The following is a 17,541-nucleotide window of genomic DNA, read 5'->3' on the forward strand; positions in this document are numbered from 1 at the left end:
CGGGATTACTTCAAACTGGCCTTCTTGTTCTCTACTGCAGGGCATGATTCCCATGGACCATAAACCAAGCAAACCAGTTTAGGGAATGTAATATTCTGTCCACTTGTGTTTTTCCAAGGGGCTTTGGGCTAAAAAAAATCACTAGCCCTGCAGTGTTGACACAACTGTTAACCCTGAACCTTGGGCCACTAATACAGGAAGTGGAAAAGCCCTTTCATAAGGACAGTGTAAGGTCAATTCATCGGCCTGCCTCCGAAAAATAATTCATCATGAAGCAATCTGGGACTGTAAAATAAATTGGAGGCATAATAAAAGGAAGTTGCAGTGGGATGGAGGGAGGGGAGGCCTGAACCTGCACTCCATCAGGAAGTCGTAAACCTTCCCATCAAAGTGTGAAATCAGAGGTCAAAAGTCCTACAAATCTATCAGTAGCCCAGTATCACTCAAACACTCCCTATTGACAAATTCATTAGCCACGATCTTGTTCGAGTACATAAAAAGAACAGCAAAAATAAAAATTAAACAAAAAGATATGCTACTTTTAGTGGCTTGTATTTCATCTATGTGGAAAGTTCAGGAGCCGTTGTGAGACACAGCAAAAGCTTCAGTCAGTTCTTAAGTATGTTAACAGGTGTTCAGACAATATATTACGTCCATGAGGATGTAAAAAGTTCAGCAACAATGACGCCCTTGAATATAAAGCGAATCATTGTGCCGATACTCATGTCCCAGCTTTTAAAAACTTAGGGCATAGCTTTTTTTTTTTTTTTTTCTGGAGCGATACTGTGATATGGGCTGACATTTCTCAAGTCTTTTGATGACTCTCTTTACCACAGGAGCGTACAGCAGGTTCATTTGTGAACTGATCTAAATGTAACTTACCGTTTGATAAATGTAGATCAGTAAATATAGCTGACGATCAGTGAGATGAGAGGGGTGCAAAATTACTCTTGTGATTTTGACAATGAGCCTGGTTATTATTCATTAGTCCTGACAGAATCTATGAAGTAAGCCTGTTGGTAAAACATCTGTATTGAAAAAAAAAATAGAAAGAAAGAAAAATACATGAGCTCCATGTCAAGCTGGAGGCAAATGGGGACGATGGAAGTGGGTATACTTCTCTCCACCTCTAAATGCAGACATAAATCACACGGCTTTGAAGAGATGGATGACATGGCTAATTCCCCGAGGAACACAGGAGCCACTGTGTAAAATGAGACAGCTGGGAGGCCTAGGCCGATACATGCATGCATATGACTTAAAATTTTACTGACTGTGCTACCCCAGTATGTCTCTACTGATGGGTGCTGACATGTGCTGTCTGGACGTATAGTATGAAGGAACAAAAAGTTGTCAGCGCAGGCAGGAAACAAGAATTGGCTGCTCATATATCTAAAAAAGAAGTAAATGGCAACATGCCAAAAAAATAGTGGATTGAAAAGAACAAATGTTTCAAGGAAAAAAAAAAACAACAGTAGATGTAAAACTGTACCTCAAACAATTTGCACAGATTGGACAGTTATCACTAATTCCTATGCTTATCCATTTATGGCAATTAAGCATCAATAAAATAAACAGTACAGACTGAAAAAAAGTAACAAATGGAGCTGCAACTCACGGTTATTTTCACTGTTGATTACTCTTATTATTATTAGCTTTATTATTATTAGATTGATCAATTCATGATTTCATTCAGGTATTCAAACCTTTATTTAAGCCTTGAAAATAATTGAGAATTCCCTCATTTACAATGATGTCAAGATATGAGGAAACACATAAAATTAAACAATCCAAAAGGAACAATACTTAGTGAAAACAATTGCACACCGAGGTGAAGTGTCTGCAATGTTTCAAAAATTATGACAAATGTTCACAGGTAGTTTGATAACTTCCTATCAAATTTCCTTCCTTCCTTCCTGCCAGCGTCCAAAATTGCTTCCTTAATTTGACTAGCAGCCAAAAAAGTATTTCATAATGCTAATTGATGGAGAAAAGAAATAAAGGGAAATCTTAATGAATCTGTAATCAGCAACATTTAGGATTTTTACTTAATAAATGAAGAAAATTGTTTCTCAGCTATCAAAGTTATAATTAATTAATGAATTAATTTTTGTCAACTAACTCATTTATCAGCCATTCCAGCATTAATAACAAGCATTTCTTATCAATTCTCGATGAAGGTAGCACTATGATACAAACCACCTTGGGTAAACGTGCACGTGTGTGTGTGGGTCTCAAACAGTGGAGTGCATCAGCCATCAGCTCACCTAGCACCGTGCGTGACTTAGAGTTCGTCCCGCCAAGATTAAGTGGGTCAAAGGAATGAAATGACTGAACTGCCACTTCAAGGGCAGCTCATCCATCAATCACAGACGCCTGTAGGAGCCGTGCTCTTTTGCAGCAGCTCTGCGGGGATTTGGGAGCAGCTTTTTAATCTGCCTTCTCAAAGACTCAGACCCGGTGGGTGAGGTTGGGAGGCGAGCCCTGGAGCCATTTGTCCTGTCCTACTTGATGTCAGCCTCAGTTCTTTTTTTCCCTTTATGACCTGCCTTGTCAAAACTCCTCTTAGTATTTCATATTGTTTGCCACTAGTGATGAAAAGTCAGTCTAGTTAACAGCCTGGTTAACAAGTTCCCTCTCATGCCACTTGAGGCCTTGACTGACACTTGTTGAGTTACGGCTGTCTCTAAATCCAGCATAGGCTTGCAGAACATTATGAGGTTAGGCAAGAGGTTGCAAGGTCCACAGAATACTGTGAATTACAATGTGTTTACACTTGCAGGTTTACTAAGCGACATTTCACCCACATCACGCCTCAACAGGTTTCAGTTAATAAAACCTTCATCATAATGTTGTGTAACGATATAGCGACCCCAGTTGTTTCTGGGTAATATGAGGAGCCATGACATATAGATAGATAGATAGATAGATAGATAGATAGATAGATAGATAGATAGATAGATAGATATAAATATATAGATATGGTCATATCTGCTCAAATTGCAATAACTTTATACCCAATTGGGCCAAAACAAGAAAAAATGAGACACACACCTTTCCAAGCCTGGGTAAAACAACACAGTAAGTTTGGGCTTACTGCTTTGTTATGAGTACTAGGCAGAGTTTTACTATGGAGTAAACAGAAGAGTAGGGCTGTACCTGACTCATTATTTCCAGAGTCATGTCAGAGTCAACCTCTAAATATGCAGAATCGACTGGTTCTGTATTTTATTTCTTTTCATTCCTTCTTTCTCTTTTAGCTGAATCACAAACAGGCCAACAAGATTTCTTTGTTCACTGGATACATTGCAAAAACATCATCACTCCAAAGCGATAACTGGGGTCTTTGAGACCCAGCGGGTTGCCATCAAGAGAAAGTGAAGGGCAAAACAATGCCGGGCCTTTGTGCCAGTGTTGCAAGCTCAGTGTGAAGGAGCCGGAGAGGTGAGGAAGGGCAAGGCAGACACAGCAGTTTCACACAAGTTGGAAGAGGCTACATTCCTCTGAGGCTCCTCATCTTGCAGAGAGGGCAAGCAAAGAAGAATGACTTGTCAAATGCCATGTTGCCTCATGTATTAACACGTACAAAGGACGCCAGGAGGGCCTCTTTTACTAGACAGGCTAATAAATGGAAAGTGTAGTGAATAATAGGTTAGATAAACCAGTCACTAGCCAATAAAAGGGCTATGAACAGAATTTCAGTATGAAATACAATAATGCAAAAACAGACTGCCGTCATAGTGTTGATGGGATTGTATAATTCAGTCGGAGGGGTCTCCTAAGTGACTGAGAGATGTGCAGTTAATTTGTGAGATACTTTCACTTCTTTCTCAGTTTCCCCCACAGTTGTGTGCAGGTGCTTCTAAAGCAGATCAGAGCGTATTCCACTTCCTTAAACAGCACATTACTCTCTAAAAGCAATATCTTTGTGGTAAATATGACAGCTGTTTTATTACTAGAACAGCAACAACTCAGACCCCAGCTACTGTCTCCGTTGGAAACCTATTCTCACATCTAAGTTTGAAAAAGCGAGCGTACAAGAGCTTCTCCAAGTGTGTATCTGTCTGGGTATTTATGATCTAAGGCAAAATATCTGCGATTTTGTGCTCAGAGGAGGGCTTACTGTCATTTTTTGGAGCAACACTGCTATTTTTCCAAAGGATCATTCCGAAATTGGGACATGGTCTTTCAGCAAGACTCATCTGGTGGAAATGGAGTGGGGAAGGTGAGGCCCCATGAGGGGACGGACTGATGAAAGACACCACCTGGAAACCTTAAGATAGCATCCCATACCCATTCTCTTTCAGAGTACAGCTTTAGATAGGGTAACTGTCACGCACACAACAATTAGCTTTTGACTAAGTAATAAAGCACCTGATATTCTGATAAACGTACCCTTAGCTGGTTTAAAACAGTCATCCTATTAAAAATAGTTTAGCTACTTGATGCTACCAAATACTGCAAAACAAAATACATTGAGCCCATTCCCAATCGATTGTTTTCCCACTATTACAGCTAAGGTATCAGGGCTGGAGTTAATTCAGAAATTAAGGAGTTAATTCACCTATTATTGTTTCTTGAATGAAGTCACACTCCACATAACTCTCTTACTCCAACTTTTCCCGGCTCCAGTGGCCTGCGTTTTTTTTTTCATAGGGCTGTGAAACACAATGGAAAATGCACGATCACCCCAGCTGTCTCCCATTACTTGCTCTGGCTGAAATTATTTACACGCCTGCTTACTGGAACTATGGAGAAAGAAGGAGGAGGGGACGGGATTCACTTTACCCCTGCTGATCTGCGTATGCGTACTCTTAACGGGTGTCTGACGACATATGACGCATCTGATCGGGGTAACTTGTTTATCTGTAGAAGTGTCTCGTGGAGGAGATTCATGTGTTTCTCCTTGAGAGTGAGTGAGGGACTGACAGGGAAAATATATTCGGGCAATATCTTTTGAAAGTTTCTCTTTTTTTAAAATTTGTTTTGGCATTTCTGCTTTATTTGACGGTGGAAAGGCAGGAAAAAGAGAGGAGATGACATGCACCGAAGGGCTCAGTCCAGAATCGATGCCTGGCTAAGGAGTTAGCCCTGATATATGGTACACGCTGTACCACCAGGTGAGGCATCGGGACGCTCCCACAGAAGCTGGCCTTTACTAAAGCGCCACTTTCGCATTAGCAAAAATATCACAAAACAAATATTTCACATAAATGTCTACACTGCAGTCAATTAAATGGGGTTATTGCAGAGCGACCTTGATTCAATTACCAAACGACAGAAAAGTGGGACAGAACGGCTGCCTCCTCTCCTCACTCCTTGACAGGGTTGTTGAGATAAAGGCCTCACCATGGGGGAGTGCAGACCTGTAATTAGAGACACACGGGACTCCTGTTGCTATGTAAACATCCCAAAACCCTCCCTAGCAGCACTCAGCCTCTGTGCTGTGCAGCTCTGACTCGTTGCATGAATCACAGAGCAACATCTGGTTTAGCGTGTTGGAAGGAACTTTGTCGGTTTGGCACGCCGTACGTGTGTGGAGTGTGTCGATTTGGACCGGACGACCCACGCCTGCGCCTGCCTCTCTCCTCCCCCTGGCCACCCCACCTCTCAGATTACAGCGGTTGCACAATACAGTTTGGCAGTCCCCTCTCGCAGCCTTAAGAAAGGGTTGTGGATATAAATGAGAATTTATCATGCAACCTTTTGCTCAACTGTGGGGGAAAGCATTACAACTGATTTTGGCACAACAAGGGGTTTGATATCCATATGAAAGTTATCTGCCAAGGACACTTTAAAATGCAGACAGACAGAAAATTGTATTCACCATGGTAAAGCACTGCAGTTGAAAGTCCCAAAACTTAAAGTATAGGCTGTGAATATGGGCAAAATTCATTCTCCCTCTCATAAAATTGTGTGGTTCTCCATAGAGTGGCTGAGGACTTGGACTCCCACTAATAGCTTTGTCATTCATCAAGCCACAGGATAAGGAAAATTAGGGAAGGGTATGAGAGGGGGAGAAAGTAGCCCCATGCTCAACAATATGAGTGTGTTTTTCACTAAGCCACCAGCCCAGCGTTGTGCCTCCAATGTAACCAGCATCCTGCCGGAGCTGTTTCTGGCGAGTGTCTCAAATTAATATCTGGCATGGCTCCTGCGTGACTTTACTTCATTGTGAAACCTGAGAACTGCACGTCCATAATAAATAAAGATATAGATTTTGGCAAATTGAGGAAAAGCACAGACAAAATGGTAGTAAGGCTGTGGAAAACAAAGCATAAACAGCAGAGAGAGAGTGAAGCGGATAGGCAGACACTTGGAATATGGACATGAAGGTGCTTTCAGTCTGACTTTTAAGAGTTATGGGAGGCCCAGGTCCTGGATTGCATTACGCTGAGAGAAGACTCATTGCAGACTAATCTAAACATTACGTAAGAGCTCTCCTGACAAGTTTAGAGGGCAGATGTGACTATTTACACAGATGCTGCAAGAAGATAGATAGATAGATAGATAGATAGATAGATAGATAGATAGATAGATAGATAGATATTGTGTATATACTCGGTATAGCACCTGTTAAAAATTCACTGTTTGGATGAGTTAAGACCATCTCAACATTTCTCAATAAATCAGTCACTGTACTTAATGTTAGAGCAGAGTACTTAACAGAAGGGGCACTTGGCCATCCAAAACTGTAAACCTCTATCTGTCCCTTGTGACACAGCTCAACAATGCCTCTTGCTTCATGTGAAGGAATTCAGTGGAAAACAAACGTGAGCTCATTGTGTCAGAGATCCTGGCATTGTGGGAGAAGTTCTGTTTGCTCTACCCACAGCACATACTAACTACACAACTATTGTTTCTGTAACAGTGAACAACAATTCTCTTGAGTGCCGTTCATTTCAAATAATAGCCTGTGGCGGCAATGATCAAAACACAAACCGCTCTAACTATTTTAGTTAGCCAATACCTCCTACCTGCTAACTACTGCCGTGCTACCACAAAAAAAAAAAAAAAAACAATGTGGGCTATTGCAGATTAGAATTTCAGTTCAACTTCAAAGGCTGCATTAAGCACTGGAAACAGCATTTGGTAAGTAGCACAGCTTACACTCTGAAACCACAGAAAAGGCAAATGTACACTAGCTCGCTGATGCTTGACAATTTGCCAGAACTTGATGAAGGCTCCTGCGTGAGCTGAGACACGTTGGTTTAACCGTGCTGTACTAAAAGGTTTTTTTTATCTTTCCACACAACAGTGTGTCTCAGACTTCACTTCTCACTTTCATAACCTACTAGTAAGACATTATTTTCTACAGCTGTTAGAAAAAGTGGGAGATTATTTCAAGACTTGAAAGTAGCCCACTCTGACGAGCACCTGTTTGTGAACTGCTTCTCCTCCTTGCACATCTGCAGTCAATTGACAAATTTCAGTTTTGGTTAATAGTAGCTTCTTTGAATTTTCCAGTGGGAAGTCACTGTCTACTCAAAAACACAATCATCTGAATTTTATATCTTTGAAACAATGGTTTCGGAGATATTGTAAATTTGCTCTGAGCGCAACCACAGATCCCAGCTGTGAATGCGATAAGTCAAATATCATTTATTTGAATATTTTTACATTTTCTCTGCTCATTCATAAACCATAGAGGAGGAACATCATTTTGGTGACCCCATGAACTTTTCTCTGAAACCACTATCAATGGAAACTTGTTTTGGAGACATACCCTCCTCCACTGACAGCACATGTCTAGCTCCATTTTGCAATGTAAATCACTTGTTTGTTTAATAATTCCAATTTTTATTTTTCAATATAAATTCATTGTTTATGCAAAACATTACATGATAGTTAGTTCCCTCACCTGGGTATTGCCTTCACTGAGAATGTTTTGGTGGAGGATGAAGCCACCAGAATAGAAAAATTAAAATTCATTATTGTAAAACATGATTCAGAACTGCTTTAAAGCACAAAAGTCAAATGAGATTTTCCCCATTTTCTATGTTTGACTGCTATATAATACTGCAACCAGCAGGGCGTCACTAATGAGCTCTGTTGTACCAAATCTTGCTAAGCAGACAAAGTAGAGTAAATACAAATAGCGTTAAGTGTGATGTGCAGTTACTGATTCAAAGCAAGAAGTGAGTGAGACAAAAAAAGGTTATTGAACCTTGGGACTGATTTTAAATAGCAGACTCATTTGCCAAGTAACGCTCTTAAAGATAGGAGTGCTAAAACAAATATGTAAAAACTAGTAAGAAATAATAAGAAATGGAAGTATCCCCATACGCCATTACAAATGAAGTACTGTGATGTTACAGAGATGCCCCAGCTTTCATGTCAAGTTCTGGATCAGTGCAATAAATATGTTATTCCCACGCCTTGGGCCAGTTATGCTGGTGTTAGTGATGATTCATCACAGCATATTAAAAAGGAGACTCACCTAGAGAGGATGGAAAAGGTGGTGGAAATTAGGTCACATAAGTGTCTTGGTAGTGTGATACAGACTCTTGTCTTAGCGTTTCGGTTTATTACGTTTTGAAGTTGCTGTGCTTATTCACACAATTACTGGTTAGGCTGTCAAAGGTCATGAGAGCAACATGTACGTTCTTAAAAATGACAGGTATTCCACTTCAACCACAAATGGTGAATGGTGTAGATTTCAGGAGTGAATGAAGTTAACCATGGGCTGACATGAATTTAATCCATTAAAAGCCCACCCTTAACCACACGTTTTCTGTTCATCATTGTGGTTGTTTACTTGGTTTTTCTAACTTTCTTTGGCTTGTCTGTCCAAGAGCTGTAAATTCGCTGGGTGTTTGGCAGTGTCTACATCTCATTCCAATCAATCTGACAGATCCATGTGAACCTGCTGAGCGCTTGCATTGTGAGATTGAACTTGTCAGCACTTTCTTAACGCAAATCCCCCTTACTCACAACTCTGACAAGCACTGTCTAGAAAGGCATGCTGGGAGAAACAGCGGAAAATCGTGGAGTGTGGGCAAAGTTGTGATTGCCTGACAAAACAGGCAGCACAAGGCTCTCCATGATGATGCAAAATGGACTTCCTGGGAGTGCTGCCACATCAGCCTTTAATGCACTATGAACACTCAATATAATGTATTTTTTAAAACCATATTTAGATCAAATGCTGACAAAAATATCTTATATTTATGGATACACACAGACATATACATGCATATGTGACTGAGTGACTCCACTATTTACACATCAGATAAAATGCGAGCAAAACATACCTGCAGATGTTAGGCAACATATTGCAAGAAGTAACAAGGGAATTGCAGATCCTCCAGCCATTGCTGTATTATCCCGCAGCTTCCAAAATGAGAAAGGTGAGTGAACAGGCCCTCCTCCTGGTGTTGAAAGAGGCTCCCTCTTTATACAGCAATCTGACGAGACTCAGCTCCAAACTCCAGCTGCAAGTGAGCAAAAGTAGAGAAAGTCAACTGGAGGAAGTAGGTTGTATTTCAGCATGGTCAAACAGCAGGGAACTGGGCTCTACCTAATATGCCCTGCGGGAGTGATGAGATGAGACAAGGGAGACAGTGGTCTGGAGACCAGGGGATTAATCTGGGAGGGTTAATTGCGGGTCATACAAGCTTCAAAGGACCGTGCTGCACACACCTTCCCGCGCCCACAGCCAGTCAGAGTGAGCCCTTTTAGTGGTTATGGGATGTCTGACTGGCTTGATGGGTGTGAAACACTTTTGAACATGCCACGGGTTATTTAACACACTTTAACTGAGAGCGTCAGGAAATACTGGATCCTCCAGTGGGGTCTTGAGTAAGCAGCTTAGTGCAACCATGCTACACAGCATGACCTGGGCTGCACCCTTAACTTCACCAATCTAGCCCCATACACTGGCACAAAGAATGCATCTTTTTCCTTTACCAGCTTCAAAAGGATACTCTGAGCATCTGGACCAACCAAGCAAAATTATATGAGCAGCAATTGAAAACTGTAACAAAAACATAATGATAATAAAACTAACATGCCGCTGTTTGAGTTGAGAAACTGTTGAGTTGACTAAGGTTGGTATTTTATTTTACTGATTTAAGAATATAAAATGAATATACTGACTGCATTTTGTCACTATCCTGCAAAGAATGTCAGTTTCAGTGACACTCAGTGTGTTCTGGTGTTTCTATGTTTAAAACCAAGATCTTCTATTGGATGCACATTTTCCTGTTCCAAGACATTACCTTTACTGACAGTTATAAAGAACTAAAATCAGTGGTGTGGGAGTAAACAAGTGTCATAAATGTCATTACAGGTAACTGCAAGAAATACAAGGGGAAAAACATCAGAATGAAGAGCACTAATAAGGTGCTTAAAAAATCAAGCATTGGCATTTGAATGCCAACAGCAGCTTCTCAAAGCATGACAGTAATAGCAAAGCATTTTGAGGTGATGGTCATTGCTCTGTTTTTTACTGTATTTTTAGACAGTTTTTTGCAGCACAGCATTGCCTCTAATGGGAATGAGTTTGATTTTGATGCATTATTTCAGTGTCTCTCAAACAGTGGGAAATGCCTCCTGGGGATCTGGACGGGAAGGTAGAACTGCAGGGGGCTGAGAGTTCAGGAAAGAGAGAAAAAAGGCGCAGCTTCTCAGCAATATTCTGCTGACTGTTTTATTTATTTCACACCAGGTGGCTTAAATATTAATGCTAAAGTCACTTGCTGTATACCAAATGAAAACAAACTGTAGCTTCTGAGTACAGTATAGGGAATTCCAGTGTAGGGTGATTTTATTGAATTTGATGTAGTACACATATTGAGCACTGCATCTTTGTAGTTAAATAGCAAAAATCAACAATGATGAAGCCTGCCTTAAAAATCACTGGGTCTTTTCATGGGTACATGTTGGATAATTGTATCATTACAAGTGAACTGATGTTTAAAATAAGGTAGTGCCAATAGATTTTGTTCTCATAAAATGACTTGCAATCAGCCCAAAGATGCACAGTGACAACTTAAACAGAAATATTTAGGCAAACTCATCTATTGTTATATTCAATTTCTTTTCCTAAACTGGATCACAACTACACTTCAACAAGCGACAAAGCAAATGTGGTATCAGTCTTTTCAACAAACATCAATCAATAGTGTTAATGAAAAGCTCACCAGCATAAAAGTTTTTCTTGAAACATTGTCTCAATGCCAGGAGGATGCCAAGGATATTATCAACTTCAACATCAAAGTGATGAGTTGTGAGAAACAGAAGATTTTCAGGACTTCAGAGTAGCAAAGCAGCACACAGCCTTTCACAATACAGCCTTTTCAGATTCTGACACTTTAACATCATTTGTACGTTTAAAGCCAATTAATTCTAAAATTGTGCATGAGCTACTCCATTCTGATAATCTAGGTCAGTGTTTTTCAAAGGATGAATTAGGACCCAAATATGGATCACAGAAAGATAACTATTGTCCCAAATTACTCTGGAGAAACTAATAAAAGTTTTTGGCAGTGTTGAGTTGGCTAGTTTCACTAGTTACTGAATAATGTTATCCTGTCAAAGCCTTCCAAAAACCCTTCAATAGAGAATAGACCTAATATAGCACAAACGTTTTGGGTTATTACTGAAAATAAATAATTAAGTAATTCTGGGGAGATGGGCACCACAGAAAAATTGTGAGAACTGCTGGTTGGTTATATCCAATTCTTAACGGCAGAAAAACTACCATAAGGCATTGTCACATCTGTAAAATTCAACAAAAAAAATTAAAAAAAAAAAAAAAAAAAAAAGACGAGTGATAAGTGCTGCAACAGGAGTGGCATTCATGCAGGGTTAGAAGGCATGCTGAGCTCTACTTCTGTGACCAGTAGGCGCACTGGGTGGGAGAAACAGATGTATACCTATCTCATTCGAGGTGAACCAGAAAGGGTGCATGGGAAACAAGATGCACAAAGTACAAAGGTGCACTGCACTGCAGTGCAAGCAGCTGCATGGGACAAAAGAGCCTTTCATTCTCCGGCAGCTGCAGGGGCTGGGAAGTCATTTTGGAAGATCACGACAAATATTACACTTCCAGCAAGTCAAGAAGAAGCTAGTGCCTTCGTTTGATTTATGCCCCGCTCCCCCTCCCCCCCTCCACACACACACACACACACACACACCTTCTTCTCCTCACCCTTACTAAGTGAAGATAGACTGTGTTGCAACACCTTCTATGAGCCAAAGACCAAACCAAGGGAAGTCAACTTTCAGGACTTAATCCAAACAATTAAATACTGTCATAATCTTCTGTAACCTGCAACGCTACAGTTTAGAGACCAGGCTTACACTGGGTTAGAAGGACAGAAATGCAGTAGTGTCTTTACTTCAATGGATTACACAATGATAAAAAAAAAAAAAAAAGCTGTGGCAGAATTTCAGCTAATTGTTGCCAGAGCAAACTGACCCAGGGACCAAATTCTTGCTTTGGGTTGATTGCATGGGTTTTGCTCCAGCGGATACAAGCTGCTGGTTTTGTTGCTGCAACAGTCAAATCACCTCATGTGACTTCTCTTCAACCCTGACTGTCTAAGCAGAGCAACTATTTCACTCAAAGATCTGGAAAATACATCAAAACATGCAGACCCCAGAGTGAAAGTAGCACACATTACTGAGGGCGAGCTAAATACCTGTGGTCAATTTAAGGTTACAGGCCTGGCTTATATCTGTATCATCACATACACATATACTCTAGTTAAGGGCTCTTACATCTAGAGTCATATGTTTCTGTAATCACAAGGTAAAGACAGCAGCACATAATGATGGAGATGGGGTGTGTCATTTGTAGTAGTTTCTGTCTTTGAACGATGCACTGCATCCTACATAACATCGTACCTGAGCAAAATGTCCAAATTTAGTGATGTGTATCTGAAACCATTTTTTTTCCCCTCAAGTCATCTTGAAGTTTACATGGTCACATGACCTGATGAGTGATCATAGATCAGTGCCAACAGTCTGGATGGCTTAGAGATGACTAACCACCCAATCTTTCCAACTTTGAGCAGTAGAAACATGTATCGCAGGATCACTTATTAATGATCAGGCACCATGCAAACTGAAAAGCAAGCATGTATACATTTCTGACACAGCTGAAATCACACTGCATAAGAAATATTAAGGGATGACATGCCACAAACATCCAAGACTGCATTCAAACATAGACACAAGATACATAGTGTGCATCTTCACCAAATGAGCCAACAAGAGGTATGACCTCTGCGGCAAAAAGCAAATCTGAGTTTGGATCTGACTGTCAGGCCAAAACATGAGCAAAATCTCTGACTGCCAATATCAGATGTTTCTTCAAAAAAAGGTTATTGCACTGTTTTGACTGAAATTTCACTTTTGCATTGAACATGTGAAGATAAAATGATATGTAACTTCAACTTTAAATTGAATGTGAACTGTATATGATGTATAACTTTTTTAAAGAGTCATATCATCCCTAGTTTGACAAGCCAACAATTAACATGTGGCCTTGCTGTGAATACAAACAAACTAATGAATATGTCCATATATCAATAGGCTATGAAGTCAGTACAAAACATGCTGATCAATAATCAGTTGTCTGCCTGCCAAGGCTTCATGCGTATTCCCTGATGAACATTTTATGGAGGTAAATATTGGCAGCAGGTTTCTCCAGAGTTCACCCTCAGAAGCACCACAATTACTATTAGTGGCTTACAATAAAATAAAATAATAATAATAATAATAATAATAATAATAATAATAATAATACACCCACTAGTTAATTATTCCAAAAATAGATACCAAGTTGCGAAAGAACTGATTCCCACTGACTGATTGTGAACTGTCTTGTCTAAAATACAATAGGCAACCAATGGTTACGCAGTCATCCTGGTCTCATTAGGCAGGAGCGCCTGAAGTGCCATCAAATGAGACAGGACGAGCAGATCATGCTTTTTTAACCAGCGTGGAGTAAACACATCACGGATTCTGTTCACTTGTGTGTCATGTTACTTTTTTTCCTCAAATACGCCTGGAAAACAAGTTTAGAGATGGGCACCAACACGGGTAGTAGTTGGTGTATTCGTATAAATAGGAGAGGAACAAGGAAAGCTACATGTCAACAGCTCCTACGGACAGATGTTCAGCTGGATTTATACGCGCTTCACATAGCGGCGGACAAGACTGCTGTTGTTTTTAATAAGAGCCAAGCAGACGCTGTACTTTGGTTTGTTTTGTGCCACTATTTCCTCACAGAGAAAAAAAAAACACTATCTGAACTGTGTGTTATTCCTTGAAAGCGAGAAGACGTACCATGCAGGGTGTCCAGAAAACGCTCAAGTTAAGTTGGCTGAAGTTAAGAGTCGTTCTGGTGGATGCGGATGGTTTCGCTTCCCTGTCGACGTGAAATTCACACCATCCCGTTGTCGGAGCACAGCGGCGGACGAAGTTACAAGTTTACAAACGTCTGGATAAACAGTTCCTGTCGCTCAAAGTTTTAAGTAGTTATCTCCCCTTTTGACTAAGTGCTTCATTTGGGGGCGGGGCTTCGGGGGGGAGGAGGAGGAGGAGGCTGTGGTGCGAGGTGGGCTGCTGCTGCTGCAGGGCTGTCCAAAGTGGGGTGCAAGGTCCCCCCCCCCCCAGGATCCGTGACGCTGTGCCTGTGGGTCCTCGATAAGATGCGTGACATTTTAATCAAAGTATCATTACGCTTCCTGGAGGGTACCCAATGGAATAATATTTTCACTCCAATGTTTCACTCTACTTTCCCCAACAACACCAGAAACCAAACACACAGCAAGTTGTATGTGTTTTTTACGTGATCTGCTGGAGAAATTAATTTTTTTTGTACACTGTGCAATGACAATGAAGGCATTGTACCACTCCAAATCTTTAAACGACAAAAATCCTCTCTGTTGGATTAAAACTTATCACGTGATGTTTTTATTTATTTATTTATTTATGGGGTGCTGCTGTCCATTAAATATCCCTTTCCAAGTCCCTCAGATGCCTGCACCTTTAATCTCTGACACAAGCCTGTTATTTCTGGGCCTGCTGATGGCGCTATAGGAAAGGTCATGGGTCACCAAAACTGCCAGGATTCATACTCTAGCCAACATGAAAGCTGGCAGAAAACTGCAACTGTTACAACCTCCACTTCCACTACTTGTTGCAGTATTGTGGTCTCTTGGCTTAGAGTAAAGGTCATAGGGTTACCAAAGTTGCCTGAGATGATCATTTAATCAGTATTAATGTTGTCACCAAATTTCATGGCAATACAAATACATTTTGAGACATTAATGTGCAACAGAGGGAAGATCATGGGGTCACAAATTTGCCAGATGTCAGCCTCTATCCAACATGAGCTTTGTCACTGGCTAGATGTGGAGATGTGTTGCTCAGCTGCTGACAGAGATGTAGCTACAGGCAAAAAATAGTGAATGTGGATGCAAGGGGATTAAATTCTCAGAAAAATGTTACATTTTAGGCGTCAACTGGCACTCCTGTCCAGTTCTTTTGGTGGAGGTTACTGCAGGAATAAGACTTATATGAATTTCAGTGTCTGAAAGCACTACACAACAGCCAAGGACGACACAGGAGAAAAATTCATTCAGCCCTACTGTCATCCCAGAGCCAGGAGGCTTATACTTTGGCACTGGCAGTTCCATTCCAGCTTTAAACACTGTATTGATTTTTTTTACAGATAAGTGCTCATTACTAGATTACTATAACACCAGCCTGAACTTGTTGGTGAGTGTTTTGAATCCATTCCAATACTTTTGTGACAAACTGTACACCTCAGTTCAACTAAAACACATCATTGCATTGCAACAAGTAAAACATTTTTGTATTTTTGACAGCACTCATAATTTGATTATATGTTTTTTTTTTTTTTATAGTAATTTGCTCATTTATTACCTAGAAGCCTGACTGATATGCTAACTTTTTGCACATTTAAAAATACGTGGTCTAGAACATGAATTACTGACAGCACAAGTAAATTTTAATCCCTTTTAACATTCACAGCCTACCAAACAAAAACTGCAGCCTTTATCTGCAACTGTCAGCAAATCCTTACAAAAGCAACATTGTGCAGTTCTCTCCTCTTTAATATTTTTTATTTATTTATTTTTATTTGTTTGTTTACTTATTTTCATTTGAATTTTGCCCTCTTATGTAGCAAAGAAGAGAAAGGCACAGGAAAGCTGAGGTGTTGGCACAATTGTGGTCGCAAAGAGAGACTCGTGCAGTCTCTATAAAAAATAATAAAAAAAAAAAAGCAGTAATTTGCAGGTTTCCTTCTTCACATCAGTACAGTGAAAGTAGGCCACACTTGCTTGCACTGTACCATATCCTCCATGTGTCACCTTCAACAGGAAGTTTCCCATGGTTATCTGATTTGACCATTGAAGATGTTGAGATATGAACACATTTCATTGTGCAGTGTGTCTGAAAAAAGGTAATGGCATCAAACCACAAGACAGTCTTTATGGACATAATCAGTTAGTCAATGCCACAGAGTTGATCTTGAAAAATAAAATAAAAAATAAATAAAAGTATCCACTTACAGTATCCACTTATCCAAAGTTACCCACACTATACAATTCAGCATGCATTACCTGTAGATGATGCAGACCATTTTTCCCCTGGTTAGAAGGGGGAAATCCATTCAAAGCATTTAAAGTTGTATCTTCACAGGCCTATCTCAGTCAAAGAGCACAACAGCAAGCATGGGTAAACATTTCTGCTTGAAAAGATTCCTTATCAGTTCACTGAAATTAGCTAATTAAAACTGCGAAGGAATGAAAGTGAATGCAGACAGACTGCGTAACCATGGCAGAGAAACCACCAATCGATGCCATGGAGATTATATCAATATAAAATACAAACAGTGCAACTGAGCTGACCAAATGTGCAGCAAAACAAAAATATTCAAACCAAATGATATCTAGGACAGAAATGCCATAAAGGGAGGCCAGCAGGTAGGTCGTCCTGGGCCCTGGGCCAGAACTAATGGTCCATTGGATTGTGGAGAATTTATTTACAAAAAAAAAAAAAAAAAAAAAGTTTAATGTTTGAATTCATTCTACTTTTAAGACTGTTTTTTGGCATTTCTGCTTTATTTGATAGTTACCATAGAGACAGACAGGAAAGGCAGGGAAGAGAAAGGAGGGACAACATGCAGAAAATGGCCTAGGCCGGACTTCACGCCAGGTCGCTGCAGCAAGGACACAGGCCCGACATCCAACTGGAGCACCTCATATAGACTACTTTCACATGCACACAAGACACCAGATTATTGTGAGTGACAGGGGGACACCTGATGGAGACACTCTGGGACAGCTTTCCAGTCATTCACAGGTTTAACACACCAAACAAACACTCTCACACTAACATTCACATCTGTGGACAATTTAGAGTCTCCACAAGTGACCTGACCCGAAGGGGAGAGCAAGACACCAGGGAAACCCAACTGAACACAGGGAGAACATGCAAACTCCCCGTAGCAAAAGTAAAACTCAAGATTTACACCACATTTACATCTCCTAGACAAAA

At 40.4% G+C, this 17,541-nt stretch overlaps 1 protein-coding gene across 3 annotated transcripts in view; it reads right to left on the bottom strand.

Moving 5' to 3' along the window:
- tgfbr3 (transforming growth factor, beta receptor III) overlaps positions 1-14,421 on the bottom strand; it is a 75,497-nt gene extending 61,076 nt beyond the window's left edge. For all 3 annotated transcript variants that reach the window (XM_030049171.1, XM_030049170.1, XM_030049169.1), the window contains exons 1-2: positions 14,299-14,421; positions 9,255-9,434 (exon numbers count right to left, since the gene is read on the bottom strand). In XM_030049171.1, coding sequence (XP_029905031.1) covers positions 9,255-9,315 — 61 coding nt within the window. In that variant the 5' untranslated portion in view covers positions 9,316-9,434; positions 14,299-14,421. The remainder of the gene's footprint in view (positions 1-9,254; positions 9,435-14,298) is intronic.
- Positions 14,422-17,541: the final 3,120 nt, after the last annotated feature.

The sequence above is a fragment of the Myripristis murdjan genome, chromosome 4, assembly GCF_902150065.1.
Source record: "Myripristis murdjan chromosome 4, fMyrMur1.1, whole genome shotgun sequence".
Taxonomy (NCBI): Eukaryota; Metazoa; Chordata; class Actinopteri; order Holocentriformes; family Holocentridae; genus Myripristis; species Myripristis murdjan.